Here is a 13,704-nt window from a genome sequence, read left to right on the forward strand (position 1 = left end):
CTAGAACCCAAGTCCTTCTGACTCCCAGACCTGTGCGCCTTCCACTAGGCAAAGCTGCTTCTCTGCCACTACAGCTTCTTCTTCTTCTTCTGTCTCTCTGTGCTCTGCCTCGATTCACCTCTGTCTGTCTTCCCGTGTCTTCCTGTCTCTCTGTCTTTCCTTCTGCCTCTCTTTCTCTCTCTTTATCTCTCTCTGCCTCTTCCTCTCCCTTTCAGTCAGCCAGTCAGTTATATTTATTGAGCACTTACTGGGTGCAGAACACTGTACTAAGCACTTGGGAGACGACAATATAAGACAACGTCCCTGCCCACAGCGAGGATTCTATCTAGAAGGGGAGGCTGACATTGATATCTGTCATTAAATTCTCCCAATCTCCCTCTTTCTGTTTCTGCCCCATCTCTTTGTCTTTCTCTGTGTCTTTCCATTTCTTCTTCTTTTTCTCCCTCTCTGTCTATGCCTCTCTCTTTCTCTTCCTATATCCTTCTTTCTTTTGTCTCAGTCCATCTCTCTCTGACTCTCTTGGTCTCTCTCTCTCTCTCTCTCTCTCTCTCCCTGTCCCTCTGTCTCTGTTTCCCTATAAATCTCTCATTCAGTCTGTGTGTCTGCCTCTCTCTCTCTGTTTATTTCATCCCCAGATTATGCAACTGGAAGTCTCTTCTGTCACTGTGGAATGAAAAGAATGGATGCCAGCGAGCTTGCCTATGAGATCCTCTTTCTGTTACAGATTGTCTTTGGAGTCTCAGGAAATGTGTTCCTCCTCCTGGTTTATGCACACGTGGTCTCCACCACCCACCGGCTGAATCCTCCGGACCTGATCCTGGCCCATCTTGTGCTGGCCAACACCATGGCCCTTCTCAGCAGAGGGATCCCCGACATCCTGTCAGGTTGGGGGCTGAATAATTTCCTGGATGGCATTGCTTGTAAACTCCTCTTATACATTTATCGAGTGGCCCGGGGTCTTTCCATCTGCAGCACTTGCCTCTTGAGCGTCTTCCAGGCCATCACCATCAGCCCTAGCACCTCTCACTGTGCAGGAGTCGAAACCCAATATCCCAAGTGGATCCTCCCCTCCTGTCTCTTCTCCTGGGTCCTCAATCTGCTGTTTGACATGGCTACACTGAAAGGTGTCACGGGACCTGGTAACAGCACCAGCACAAATAGGGTCATTCTCCTGAAATACTGCTCTTCCAACCGTATCAATGAAGTCACAACCGTGGTCAATGCAATGGTGCTCTCCCTCCGTGATCTGTTCTTTGTGGGACTCATGAGTGCGGCCAGTGGCTACATGATGCTTGTTCTGCATAAACACCACCGGCAGGTACGACACCTCTACGGGCCCAGATGCTCCTCCAAGACAGTGCCCGAGGTCAGAGCAGCAAAGCAAATCATTGCCCTTGTTACCCTCTACGTCCTCCTCTATGGACAGAATGCAATCTCCCTGAGTTTTTTATTAAATATGAAGATAAATTCCGCTCTCATTCTTAATAGCCACAACATTATGTCTTTCACTTTTTCAGCTGTCAGCCCATTTTTGATAATTCTCGGTGACCGGAGGGTAAGAATGTTCTGGAAAAGGGATTCCAGATTATCATCTACTCCTGGAGGAGAAAGTCCTGGTGCTGGCCAGATGTTCATCATTCCCGCAGTGGCTGAGGTTAGTGCAAAGGAGCGGAGAGTGTGGGCTGCGATGGTGAAGGAGAGAAGGGAGGTGAAGTATAAAGGGGCAAGGTGATGGAGAGCTTTGAAGCCGAATGTGAGGAGTTTTTCTTCCAGCAAAGGTTGATAGACAACCACTGGAGGTTTTTGAGGAGGGGAGTGACATGCCCAGAGCGTTTCTGTACAAAGATAATCCGGGCAGCAGAGTGAAGGATAGAATGAAGCGAGAAGAGACAGGAGGGTGAGAGATCAGAAAGGAGGCTGATGCAGTAATCCAGTCAGGATAGGATGAGAGATTGAACCAGCAAGGTACCGGTTTGTTTGGAGATAAAAGGAGGATCTCGGCGATGTTTTGGAGGTGAGACCGGCAGCTTTTGGTAACAGATTGGATGTGTGGGGTGAATGAGAGAGCGAAGTCAAGGATGACACCAAGGTTGTGGGCTTGTGAGACGGGAAGGATGGTAGTGCCGTCCACAGTGGCGAAAGAGTCAGGGAGAGGACAGGGTTTGGGAGGGAAGATAAGGAGTTCAGTCTTGGACATGCTGAGTTTTAGATGACGGGCAGACATTCAGATGGAGGTGACCTGGAGGCAGGAGGAGATACGAGCCTGGAGAGAGGGAGAGAGAACAGGGGAGGAGATGTAGATTTGGGTGTCATAAGCGTAGAGATGATAGTTGAAGCCGTGAGAGCGAATGAGTTCACCAAGAGAGTGAGTATAGATGGAGAACAAAAGGGGATCAAGTATTGACCCTTGAGGAACCCCTACAATACGAAGATGGAAGGGGGAGGAGGAGCCCGCGAAGGAGACTGAGAATGAACGGCCAGAGAGTTAAGAGGAGAACCAGGAAAGGACTGAGTCTGTGAAGTCAAGGTTGGATAGCGTGTTGAGGAGAAGGAGGTGGTCCACAGTGTCGAAGGCAGCTGAGAGGTCGAGGAGGATTAGGATAGAGTAGGAGCCGTTGGGTCTGGCCAGCAGGAGGTCATTGGTGACCTTTGAGAGGGCAGTTTTGGTAGAATGTAGGGGATGCAAGCCAGATTGGACGCGGTCTAGGAGAGAGTTGGTGTTGAGAAATTCGAGACAGCTAGTGTAGACTACTTGTTCTAGGAGTTTGGAAATGAAGAGTAGGAGGGAGATAGGGCGATAATTAGAAGGGGCAGTGGGGTCAGGTGAGGGCTTTTTTAGGATGGGGAAAGCATGAGAATGTTTGAAGGCAGAGAGGAAGGAACCAGTGGAGAGTGAGTGGTTGAAGATGGAAGTTAAGGAGAGGAGGAGGAAATGGGCAAGTGTTTTTATAAGGTGAGAGGGAATGAGGTCCGAAGCACAGGTGGATGAAGTGACACTTGAGAGAAGGGAGGAGATCTCATCTGAAGATACTGCTGGACAGGATGGGAAAGTAGATGAGAGCGTTGAGAGTTGGGGCGGGAGGGAGCTGGAGAAGGGGGAGGGGTAACTTTAGGGAGCTCAGACCTGATGGTGTTAATTTTACTAATGAAGTAGGTGGCCAGATCTTTGGGGGTGAGAAATGGAGGAAGGGGAGGAAAAGGGGGAATGAGGAGGGAGTTAAATGTCCAGAACAGCTGATGGGGTTGATGGGTACGGGTGTCAATAAGGGAAGAAAAACAGTTTTGCCTGGCAGAGGAGAGGACAGAGGTAAGGCAGGAAAGGATCCATTTAAAGTGAACAAGTTTGGTTTGGTATTCAGACTTTTGCCAGCAGCGTTCAGCAGCTCGGCAATAAGAGCGAAGGAGGTGGACAGTGGCAGTGATCCAAGGCTCCGGGTTAGTGTTGCGAGAGCGGCGAAGGGAAAGAGTAGCGAGCGAGTTGAGCTGAGTCGAGGAGGTGGAGTTGAGAGCAGTTATCCGGTCATCAAGAGTGGGTGGAGAGGATAGGTAGGCGAGGTGGGGTGCGATGCGTGGAGAGAGCTGGCTGTAGTTGAGAGAGTAGAAGTCTCTGTAGGGGAGTAATATAGATTTACAGAGGGTAGGTGTGTGAGAGGAGGCAGGTGAGAAGGTTATGGTCAGAGAGAGGGATTTCAGAGTCGGTGAGGGTGGATATAGTGCAGCGGTAGGAGATGATGAAGTCGAGTATGTGTCAAAGTTGGTGAGTGGGCGAGGTGGGGTGGAGCAGGAGGTTGGCAGCGTCAAGGAGAGATAGAAAACGGGCGGCAGAGGAATCATCGGGGACATCCATGTGGATGTTGAAGTCTCCGAGGATCAGAGTGGGCATGGAAAAGGAGAGAAGGAAGGTGAGAAAGGGGTCAAAATGATACAAAAAGTTGGAGGTGTGTCCAGAGGAGCGGTAGATAATGGCTACAAGACTCTGGAGGGTGTTGTAGAGGCGAATAGTATGGGCTTCAAAGGAGGGGAAGGAAAGGGAAGTGGGAGGAGGGATAGTGCGAAAATGACATTGGGGTGTAAGAAGTTTCTCTGAGTCTAGGTTTCGTCTCGTGACTCAGGTTCCTTTCTATAAAAAATGAATTAAATGCCTGTTCTCACTCTTATCTAAACAGTGAACTCCATATGGTACAAGTTTTGTGTCCAACCTGATTATCTTTTATCTATCCCAAAGCTTAGAATAGTGTTTGGCTTAGTTTAAGGACCTAAAAACAACAGCAATAGTAATAAAAATAATAATTCCATTTTAACTTCCTTCAGGTTGTTCACTGATGCCAGTGACATCCTACCTGGTTCTTCATCCCCTTCACCACCGCCACAGGTTTCACCATTTCTGACCAATCTGGGGCCAGAATGCCTCATCCCTAGTTTATTCCCCTAGCTCGGAGACCCCGGGGGAGCTGCGGGTGCTGATGGGTGAACACTGGCCACGGAGAAACTGGTGGACACCTGACCAGCACCAGGACTCCCTCCTCCAGGCTGCTGGAAATTTCTCACATGGCTTCAACTACTACGCAGATGAAACCCTAATCTACATCTTCTCCCCCTTTTCCCTCCCTCCCTCCAGGCTTGCATATCCTCCTGCCTTCCAGACATCTCCACCTGGATGTCCTCCCTCCCCCTAAAACTCAACATGTCCAAGACTGAGCTCCTTATCTTCCCTCCCAACCTCTGCCCCTCTCCCTGACTTTTCTATCACTGTGGACGGCACTACCACCTTTCCCGTCTCACAAGCCCACAATCTTGGTGTCATCCTTGATTCCTCTCTCTCATTCACCCCACACATCCAATCCGTCACCAAAACCTGCCGGTCTCACCTTCACAACATCACCAAGATATGACCTTTCCTCTCCATCCAAACCGCTACCTTGTAGGTACAACATCTCATCATATAGCGACGGGATTACTGCGTCAGCCTCCTCTCTGAATCTCCCATCATCCTGTATCTCCCCTCTTGACTCTATAATTCACTCTGATGCCCGGATTATCTTTCTACAGAAACGGCCTAGGCATGTCAACGCCGTCCTCAAAAATCTCCAGTGGGTTGCCAATCAACTTTCGTAAGAAGCAAAGACTCCTCACGTTTGGCTTCAATGCTCTCCATCACCTTGTCCCCTTCTACCTCACCTTCCTTCTCTCTTTCTACAGTCCAGTCTGCAGACTCCTCTCCTTGCCGTTACCCTCCTCATTATGCCTCGTTCTCGCCTTTCCCGACGTCGACCCGTGGCCCACGTCCTACCCCTGGCCTGGGATGCCCTCCCTCCTCACATCCACCAAATTAGCTCTCTTCCCCCCTTCAAAGCCCTACAGAGAGGAGACTCAGTGCATGCCATGCCCCACTACCAAACGGTCCTTGAGAGGTTTTCTTGGGATGGCTGGGTTTTATCGAGCCTGGATTCCGGAATTTGGGTTGTTGACCAGGCCCCTTTTTTGAGTTCCTAAAAATGACCTCCCCAGAATCCCTGGACTGGACTCCCAAGGCTGCAGAAGGCTTTCGGGCCCCCAAATCGTTTCTGAGTTCAGCCCCTGATTTGGGACTCCCGGACTATAGTAAACCTTTCTATGTATACGTTCATGAACGCCGCGGGGTGGCCTCAGGTATCCTGTGCCAACTCCTCGGTCCTCACTATCGGCCAGTAGCCTATTATTCGGGTGCCCTCGAACCTGTCATTCTAGGCTACATACCCTGTATTCATTGCACAGTTACGGTGGTCATGAAGTCTCATGATATCCTCTTTGTACATCCCGTTGTTGTTCGGACCCTGCACGAGGTTGTGCGCCTCCTCCGTGGAGTGGCCACCCACGACCTATCTGTGGCACATCTGACTAAGCATGATGTTGCCTTATTGGAGAATCTGCAGGTACATGTGGAGCGCTGTGGCCCCTTGAATCTGGCTACCCTGCTGGAGTCCTCCCCCATGACTGACTAAATTCAAGATTGTGACGAGGTAGCCTGGGAAACTGTGGCTTCTCGACCTGACCTCCGAGATGAGCCTCTATCCGCTTCAGATCTAATCCTGTTTACGGATGGCTCCTCCTTAATGGACTAGGGATTGTGTCTCACCGGCGCTGCCGTTGTCACCTTAACTTCTGTGCTGTGGACTGGCTCGCTCCCAGCTTTAAGTGCGAGGGTGGCTGAGCTTGAAGCCCTTACACAGGCATTATTACTCGGTAAGGGGAAGTGTGTGACCATCTATACGGACTCTAAGCATGCCTTTGGGGTCTGTCATACTACAGGTGCCTTGGGGCAAGGTCATGGGTTCCTCACCTCAGCTGGCCATCAGGTTGCTAAGGGGGATCATATAGAGCGGCTACTACAGGCCCTCTTTCTCCCAGTCGAGGTGGCCATTGTGCGTGTGCATGCCCACACTCGAGGAAATGATTAGCCGAGTTTGGGCAATCGCCGAGCTGACGAGGCCTCTCATTGGGCAGACCGGCATGCCCCCCGTTCGTGTAGCTCCTGTTATGGCCCTGGCCCTTACGTCCATACCTGGTAGTCCCTCCCTGATTACCGATAAGGAAAGAGCTGAGTGGCCTTGGCGATATGAGGCGCCAGAACGACACGGACACATTTGGGTCCCTGATGGACGCCCTATACTGCCCACTGCTGCACGGCGGCCAGTTTGTCTGAATCTTCACTAGGAGAGTCACTTTGGGGTAGATGCCTTGGCGGCCACGGTCGTCGAAATCTGGTTTGCCCCAGGTATCCATCCCATAGCTAAACATGTTACAGCCAGTTGCACTACTTGCCAGACCTTTAATGCTCATCCTGGTCGTTGGTTTCCCTTGGCGGGGAGCCTTTGGGTATATTCCTGCTTCGAGCGTTTGCAGGTTGATTTAGTGACACTTCCGAGGGCTGGCAGTTTCTGATATCTACTGGTTGTTGTTGATCACCTGACTGGGTGGATTTAGGCTTTCCCTTCCGCTCGGGCCACCGCTCTTAAGGTGGTGAAATGTCTCTTACAGGAAATCATTCCCTGGTTCTGGCCACCTGCCATTACTGACTGATCAGGAATCACATTTTACTGAGTCTGTTGTATCTGAAATTAATCAGTCACTCGGAATTGAACGTTCTTTACGTACACCATCCCATCCCCAGAGTTCAGGGAAGGTGGAACGCTCCAGTTGTGAGTTGAAAACCTTTTTTGGGGAAACTCTGTATGGAAACACATCTCAAATGGCCTACGTTGCCGCCCCCAGGCCCCTTTAAACGTATCACCTGATGAGATACTCTTTGGTCATCCCCGGTATAGTGGAAGCCTCTTGGAACCCCTACCTCCTCCGATCCTGCAGGTCGGCAATGATGCCCTGCGAATCTATGTTTTGTCTGCCCAGGTGACTCTCGGTAAATTGCAGGCTGCTGGAATCCTTCGTCAGCGAGCCCTTCTCACCGACCATCTGCATCCGTTCATCACTGGAGATTGGGTTTGGGTTAAGCGCATGGTCGGCCACACTGCACGTAAGCCATCTTGGAAGGGACCCTACCAGGTTCTCTTGTCTTTCTTCTCTGCAGTTCGCGTTGCTGAGCGCCCCTCGTGGATCCACCACTCCCAGGTGAAGTTAGCCATTTTTGATGCTTCACCTCCTGATTGTGCTCTGCCGTCGGTTCCTGCTGACTTTCAGGATTCCAGATCGCCCACTGTTTCAGCTTTACGGCTGCGTTGAACCTCTACCCAATGGGCTTCAGTCCCGTGAGATCTTGTCTGATTGCTTATCTATCTCCTGAAGGCCTGTCTCCACCGAGCTTCGTTCTCACTGATTATTCTGCAGCCCCCGACTGAACCCCTGTTCAAGGCTGAGATCATGGACGTGCAGCGCCGCCTGGATGCAGCGTTCCATTAGAAAGGGGGGATTGTTGGGTTTAGGTGGTTTGCTTGGGGAAGTTTTGCTGTGCATTGTCACTGTGCACTATCGGGGAATGTCGGCAATTGTGTGATCCTCCCAGCGGCCAAAGGGCCTCGGAAGGATCAAAAGGGGGATTGTTGCCCACCCTAGCCACATACTCCCGCAGGAGCGGCACTGACTCCATTTTCCCTATAGGCTTAGCATAAACGACTCCATTGTGTGCAAGGCTCAACAACACGATGTGTGAGGAATAGGCGCCCACCGCGCAGAAGATTCTGTAATAGAGGAGGGCTTACGCTGATCAAAGCAGCTCCGCCCCGTCTGGGAAGTCCCCATCCTGTGTGGGCCGTTGTCTCCCTAATAACATCTCCTGATAACAGGGATACGTGACCATATAAGGCAAGGTGTGAACTTTAACTCAGGATCGAGGAATGCCAATGTTTCGCACGTGCGGGAATCCTTTGTGTAGCTCGGTTGGGGAACTAAATAAAGGGGGAGAAAGCGGCTGGATTCGGGGCTGCTTCTCACTCGTACCTCTCTCGGGACGTGAACGGACAAGTAGTCATCTTCCTCCTCTACTGCTCTATCTGAACTCACGTCTCCGAGTCACGTTTTATATCTGTGTCAACACCTTGGGTTCTCAAACTCTGCGGCCGATTTACGCCGACTAACTCATCTTGCACCCTACTCTCGATAACAGGGGTGGTGAACGCTGTCTCTAGAATGAGCATCACACTACAACTCCCAGAAGTCAGTGTGCCCCAATCTGCCATGCCACTCTCCTTCTCTTCGCGAGAGGGCCAGAAATGGCCACGGGCCATGCCACGGAGCATGAAGGGTAGGTAGTTTGGTTGGCAGAGATGAACGCTATTTAGAAGGAGCCTGATATTACAACTCCCGGAAATCTTTTTGCCCCGAGCAGCCATGCTTCTCTCCCTCTCCACGCGACAGGGACTGACATGGCCCTGGCTTCCCGCGGGGAACGTCGAGAGATGGAGATGGAGGGGAACGCTGTCTAGAAAGAGCATCACACTACAACTCCCGGAGGTCACTGTGCCCGGAATCTCCACACTCCTCCTCCTCCTCTCCATGCGACAGGGCCGGCCATGGCCGCGTCCCCCCCGCGGGGCATGTCGGGAGTGGTATTTCAGTAGGTAGAGGTGAAAGCTGTGCAGAACGAGCATCTCACGACAATCCCAAAAGTCTCCATACCACGAGCTGCCATGCCACTCTCCCTCTCATCTCGACAGTGTCTGACATGGCCGTGGGATCAGCCGCGGGGCATGACGGGAGTTGTAGTTGGGTTGGCGGAGTTCCCTTATAAATGGGAATTCTCCCTGACCATTCGCCTCCCACACCTTCTGCTCTCTGCAAAATGGCCACCGAGCCCCACGGAGCACGAGGCACTGGTACTTCGGTATGCAGAGGTGAACTCTGATTAAAATGAGCATCGCACTACAACTCCTGGATGTCTTTGTGACCCGAGCTTCCATGCCACTCTCCCTCTACTCAGGACAGAGCCAGGTGTGCCCGCGGGACCCTCCGAGGGTCATGACAGGAGTGGTAGTTCGGTAGAGGGAGGTGAACGCTGTCTAGCATACGCATCCCACTACAACTCCCAGAAGTCTTTGTTCCCCGAGCCATCGTGCGACAGGGCCAGACAAGGCAGCGGGTCCCGCCAGGGGCATGACCCGAGTTGGACTTTGGTAGGTGGAAGTGACCGCAGTCCACCGTGGAAGTCAGAATACAACTCACAGAAGTGTTTGTCCCATGAGCCGCTGCTCCATTCTCCCTCCCTTCCCCTCCTTAGTAAAGGAACCAAATTGGCTGTCTCAGGGAATATGCTCGACTACGGAGGAACCCTACGAATAGGGCGGAAACTCATAATTCTTTGCTCTTGTGGGAGCACCTTCGGGGGGACAAGGTCATCGGCATGTCACAGCTCGGAGCAGGCACTTTCAAATCCAAGAATGAGTGATAATCCAGCCCGGGTACAGTGACCAAACATACTATGTGGAGCCGGCTCAATGCCATATAACTTGGTTCTGAGGTAAACCCTCCTGTGAAAAAATTGGAATAAACGAACCTGAGTTTGAACGAGGTTGGGGTTTCCGTGTTGCCTATGCAAAACCTCACAGGGAGTGGCAACATGTACTTAGCACATATCAAAATGTCTTTATTATAAATGGGAAATCACCCTGAACATCCGCCTCCCGCGCCTTCCGCTCTCCGCAAAATGGCCACCGCACATCACACCAGCATCACACTACAACTCCCAGACGTCTCTGTGCTCCCTCTCCTCGGAACAGGGCCAGAAATGGCAGCGAAACCCGCCACGGGACATGCGGGGAGTTGTAGTTCGGTACACCGAGATGAACATTATCTAGAACGAGCATCAAACCGCAACTCCCAGACGACTTTGTGACCCCTGCTGCCACACCACTTTCCCTCTCCACTTGACAGGGCCAGGCATGTCTGCGGGCCCCCATCTGGGACATGACCAGAGTGGTAGTTCGGTAGGCATGGGGGAATGCTGCCCAGAGCGAAAGTCGTACTACAACAACCAGAGGTTTTTGTCGCAATAGCCGCCCCGCCACTTTCCCTCTTTCGTGACATGGTCTGATTGGGTATTTCGGTGACTGGGCGCAATTTCATAGGAACCCTACGGATACAGCGGGGACTCAAGAGGGTTCATTCCTGTGTGTCCGACTTCGGAAGAGACAAGGGACTCTGCATGTTAAAGCTCGGAGAGTGCTTGTTCAAATGCGAAAGTGTGTTATAACCCGGCCTGTGTAAGATACCCGAACACATTCTGTGGAGCCACTTTATAACTTGGTTGTGTGGTAAACTCTCCGGGAGGGAAAGGGATTAAAGGAGTCTGATTTTGGGTGAGGTTGGGGACTCCGTGTTCCCTCTGTGGCATCTCATGGAGAGAGGCAATAGGTACTCCTCCCTCCTACTCTTCCATTCCAGACTTCTAGTGCGAATCGTCTACACTACCTGCCTCGAATTCCTCAACTCAAACTCTCCTTGGACCCCCTCCAATCTGGCTTCAGTCCTTTCCACTCTACCGAAACTGCCCGCTCAAAGGTCACCAATGACCTCCTTCTAGCCAAATCCAATGGCTCCTACTCTAATCTAATTCTGCTCGACCTGTGAGCTGCCTCTGACACTGTCGATCATCCCATTCTTCTCAACACGTAATCCAATCTTGGCTTCACGGAGTCCGCCCTCTCCTGGTTTTCCTCATCTCTCTGGCCATTCATTCTCAGTCTCCTTCGGGGGATTCTTCTCCCCCTCCCATCCCCCAACTGTAGGGGATTCTCAACGGTCGGTTCATGGTCTCCTTCTGCTCTCCATCTATACTAACTCCCTTGGTGAACTCATTCATCAGTTTATGACGGCTTCAACTACCATCTCTATGCTGATGACACCCACATTTACATCTCCTCCCCTGTTTTCTCTCTCTCCCTCCAGGCTCGTATCTCCTTCTACCTTCAGGACATCTCCCCTTGGATGTCTGCCTGCCACCTAAAACTCAACCTGTCTAAGACTGAGTTCCTTATCTTCCCTCCCAAACCCTGTCCTCTCCCTGAATTTCCCATCACTGTGGACGGCACAACAATCCTTCCCGTCTCAAAACCCTACAACCTTGATGCCATCCTTGACTCTGCTCTCACATTCACCTCTCACATCCAATCTGCCACCAAACCCTGTCTCACCTTCATTCATTCATTCATTCATTCGCATTTATTGAGCGCTTACTGTGTGCACAGCACTGTACTAAGCGCTTGGGAAGTGCAAGTTGGCAACATATAGAGACGGTCCCTACCCAACAGCGGGCTCACAGTCTAGAAGGGGGAGACAGACAACAAAACAAAACATATTAACAAAATAAAATAAATAGAATAGTAAATATGCACAAGTAAACTAAATAGGGTAATACATCTGTACAAACATATATAAAGGTGCTGTGGGGAGGAGAAGGAGGTAGGGCAGGTGGGATGGGGAGGGGGACGAGGGGGAAAGTAACAAGTCAGTCTGGGAAGGCCTCCTGGAGGAGGTGAGCTCTCAGTAAGGCTTTGAAGGGAGGAAGAGAGCTAGCATGGCGGATGTGCGGAGGGAGGGCATTCCAGGCCAAGGGGAGCACGTGGGACAGGGGTCAACGGCGGGACAGGCGAGATCTTCAAGATCCGCCTTTCCTCTCCATCCAAACAGCTACCTTGGTGGTACAATCTCTCATCATATCCCGTCTGGATTACTATATAGCATCCTTACTGATCTTCCAATCTCCTGTCTCTCCCCACTTCAGTCTATATTTCACTCTGCTGGCCGGATTATCTTTCTACAAAATCGCTCTGGGCATCTCATCCCACTCCTCAGAAATCTCCAGTGGTTGCCTTTCAATCTTCGAGTCACACAAAAGCTTCTCTCTATTGGCTTCAAAGCCCTCTATCACCTTGCTCCCTCCTACCTTGCCTCCCTTCTCTCCTTTTACATCCCAGCCCGCACACTCCACTCCCCTGCAGCTAAACTCCTCCCTGGGCCTCGTTCTCATTTTCCCTCCCTTCGTGACAGCCCTGCAAATAGTAAGCACTTAACAAATGCCATACAAAATATGCTTCATATTCATATGACGTTCAGGTTTATTTATTTATAGAGTTTGTTTTATTTATAGAGAAGCAGTGTGGCTCAGTGGAAAACAGCACGGGCTGTACCTCGCTCTTGCCTGTCCCGCCATCGACCCCCGGCCCACGTCATCCCCCGGGCCTGGAATGCCCTCCCTCTGCCCATCCGCCAAGCTAGCTCTCTTCCTCCCTTCAAGGCCCTGCTGAGAGCTCACCTCCTCCAGGAGGCCTTCCCAGACTGAGCCCCTTCTTTCCTCTCCCCCTCGTCCCCCTCTCCATCCCCCCGTCTTACCTCCTTCCCTTCCCCACAGCACCTGTATATATGTATATATGGTTGTACATATTTATTACTCTATTTATTTATTTATTTATTTTACTTGTACATTTCTATCCTACTTATTTTATTTTGTTGGTATGTTTGGTTCTGTTCTCTGTCTCCCCCATTTAGACTGTGAGCCCACTGTTGGGTAGGGACTGTCTCTATGTGATGCCAATTTGTACTTCCCAAGCGCTTAGTACAGTGCTCTGCACATAGTAAGCGCTCAATAAATACGATTGATTGATTGATTGATTGATTTGGAGTCAGAGGTCATGGGTTCAAATCCCAGCTCTGCCAATTGTCAGCTGTGTGACTTTGGGCTAGTCACTTAACTTCACTGTGCCTCAGTTACCTCACCTGTAAAATGGGGATGAAGACTGTGAGTCCCCTGTGGTACAACCTGATCACCTTGTATTTCCCCCAGCGCTTAGAACAGTGCTTTGCACATAGTAAGCGCTTAATAAATGCTATTATTATTATTATTATTATTATTATTATTATTATTCATTCATTAGTATTTACTGTGGGCTTACTGTGGGATCAACGATCTGAGGTTTGACATCTGAGGTCACATTTGCATCAAAACTAACAGGATATCTCAAGATCACGGCAGTGACTGAACTGGCCGCCAACCCCCACCCCCCCAAATAAAGATCTCTATCGTGATCCATCATTTGTTTTGGAATATGTCTATCAACTCTGTTATTTTGTACTCTCCCAAAATCTCAATATAGTGCTCTGCACGCAGTACGCACTCCATAAATATGACTGAATGATTGAGTGATTAATAGAAGTAGTAGTAGTAGTTGTTGTCGTAAAGGTCAGTCATTGTGTGCTGGGCTCCTCCCCCACTGTCACTGG

General features: G+C 50.7%; 1 protein-coding gene across 1 annotated transcript; it reads left to right on the top strand.

Annotated features, from left to right (window-relative positions):
• The first annotated feature begins 679 nt into the window (after nucleotides 1-679).
• On the top strand, nucleotides 680-5,981 carry LOC119923970 (olfactory receptor class A-like protein 1). The gene is made up of 4 exons (XM_038743109.1): nucleotides 680-1,654; nucleotides 4,404-4,467; nucleotides 5,509-5,649; nucleotides 5,755-5,981. Exons 1-4 carry the CDS (start codon nucleotides 680-682, stop codon nucleotides 5,979-5,981), a joined length of 1,407 nt encoding a protein of 468 aa, XP_038599037.1.
• The last annotated feature ends 7,723 nt before the right edge of the window (nucleotides 5,982-13,704 follow it).

This window comes from Tachyglossus aculeatus, unplaced genomic scaffold (genome assembly GCF_015852505.1).
Source record: "Tachyglossus aculeatus isolate mTacAcu1 unplaced genomic scaffold, mTacAcu1.pri scaffold_75_arrow_ctg1, whole genome shotgun sequence".
Classification (NCBI taxonomy): Eukaryota; Metazoa; Chordata; class Mammalia; order Monotremata; family Tachyglossidae; genus Tachyglossus; species Tachyglossus aculeatus.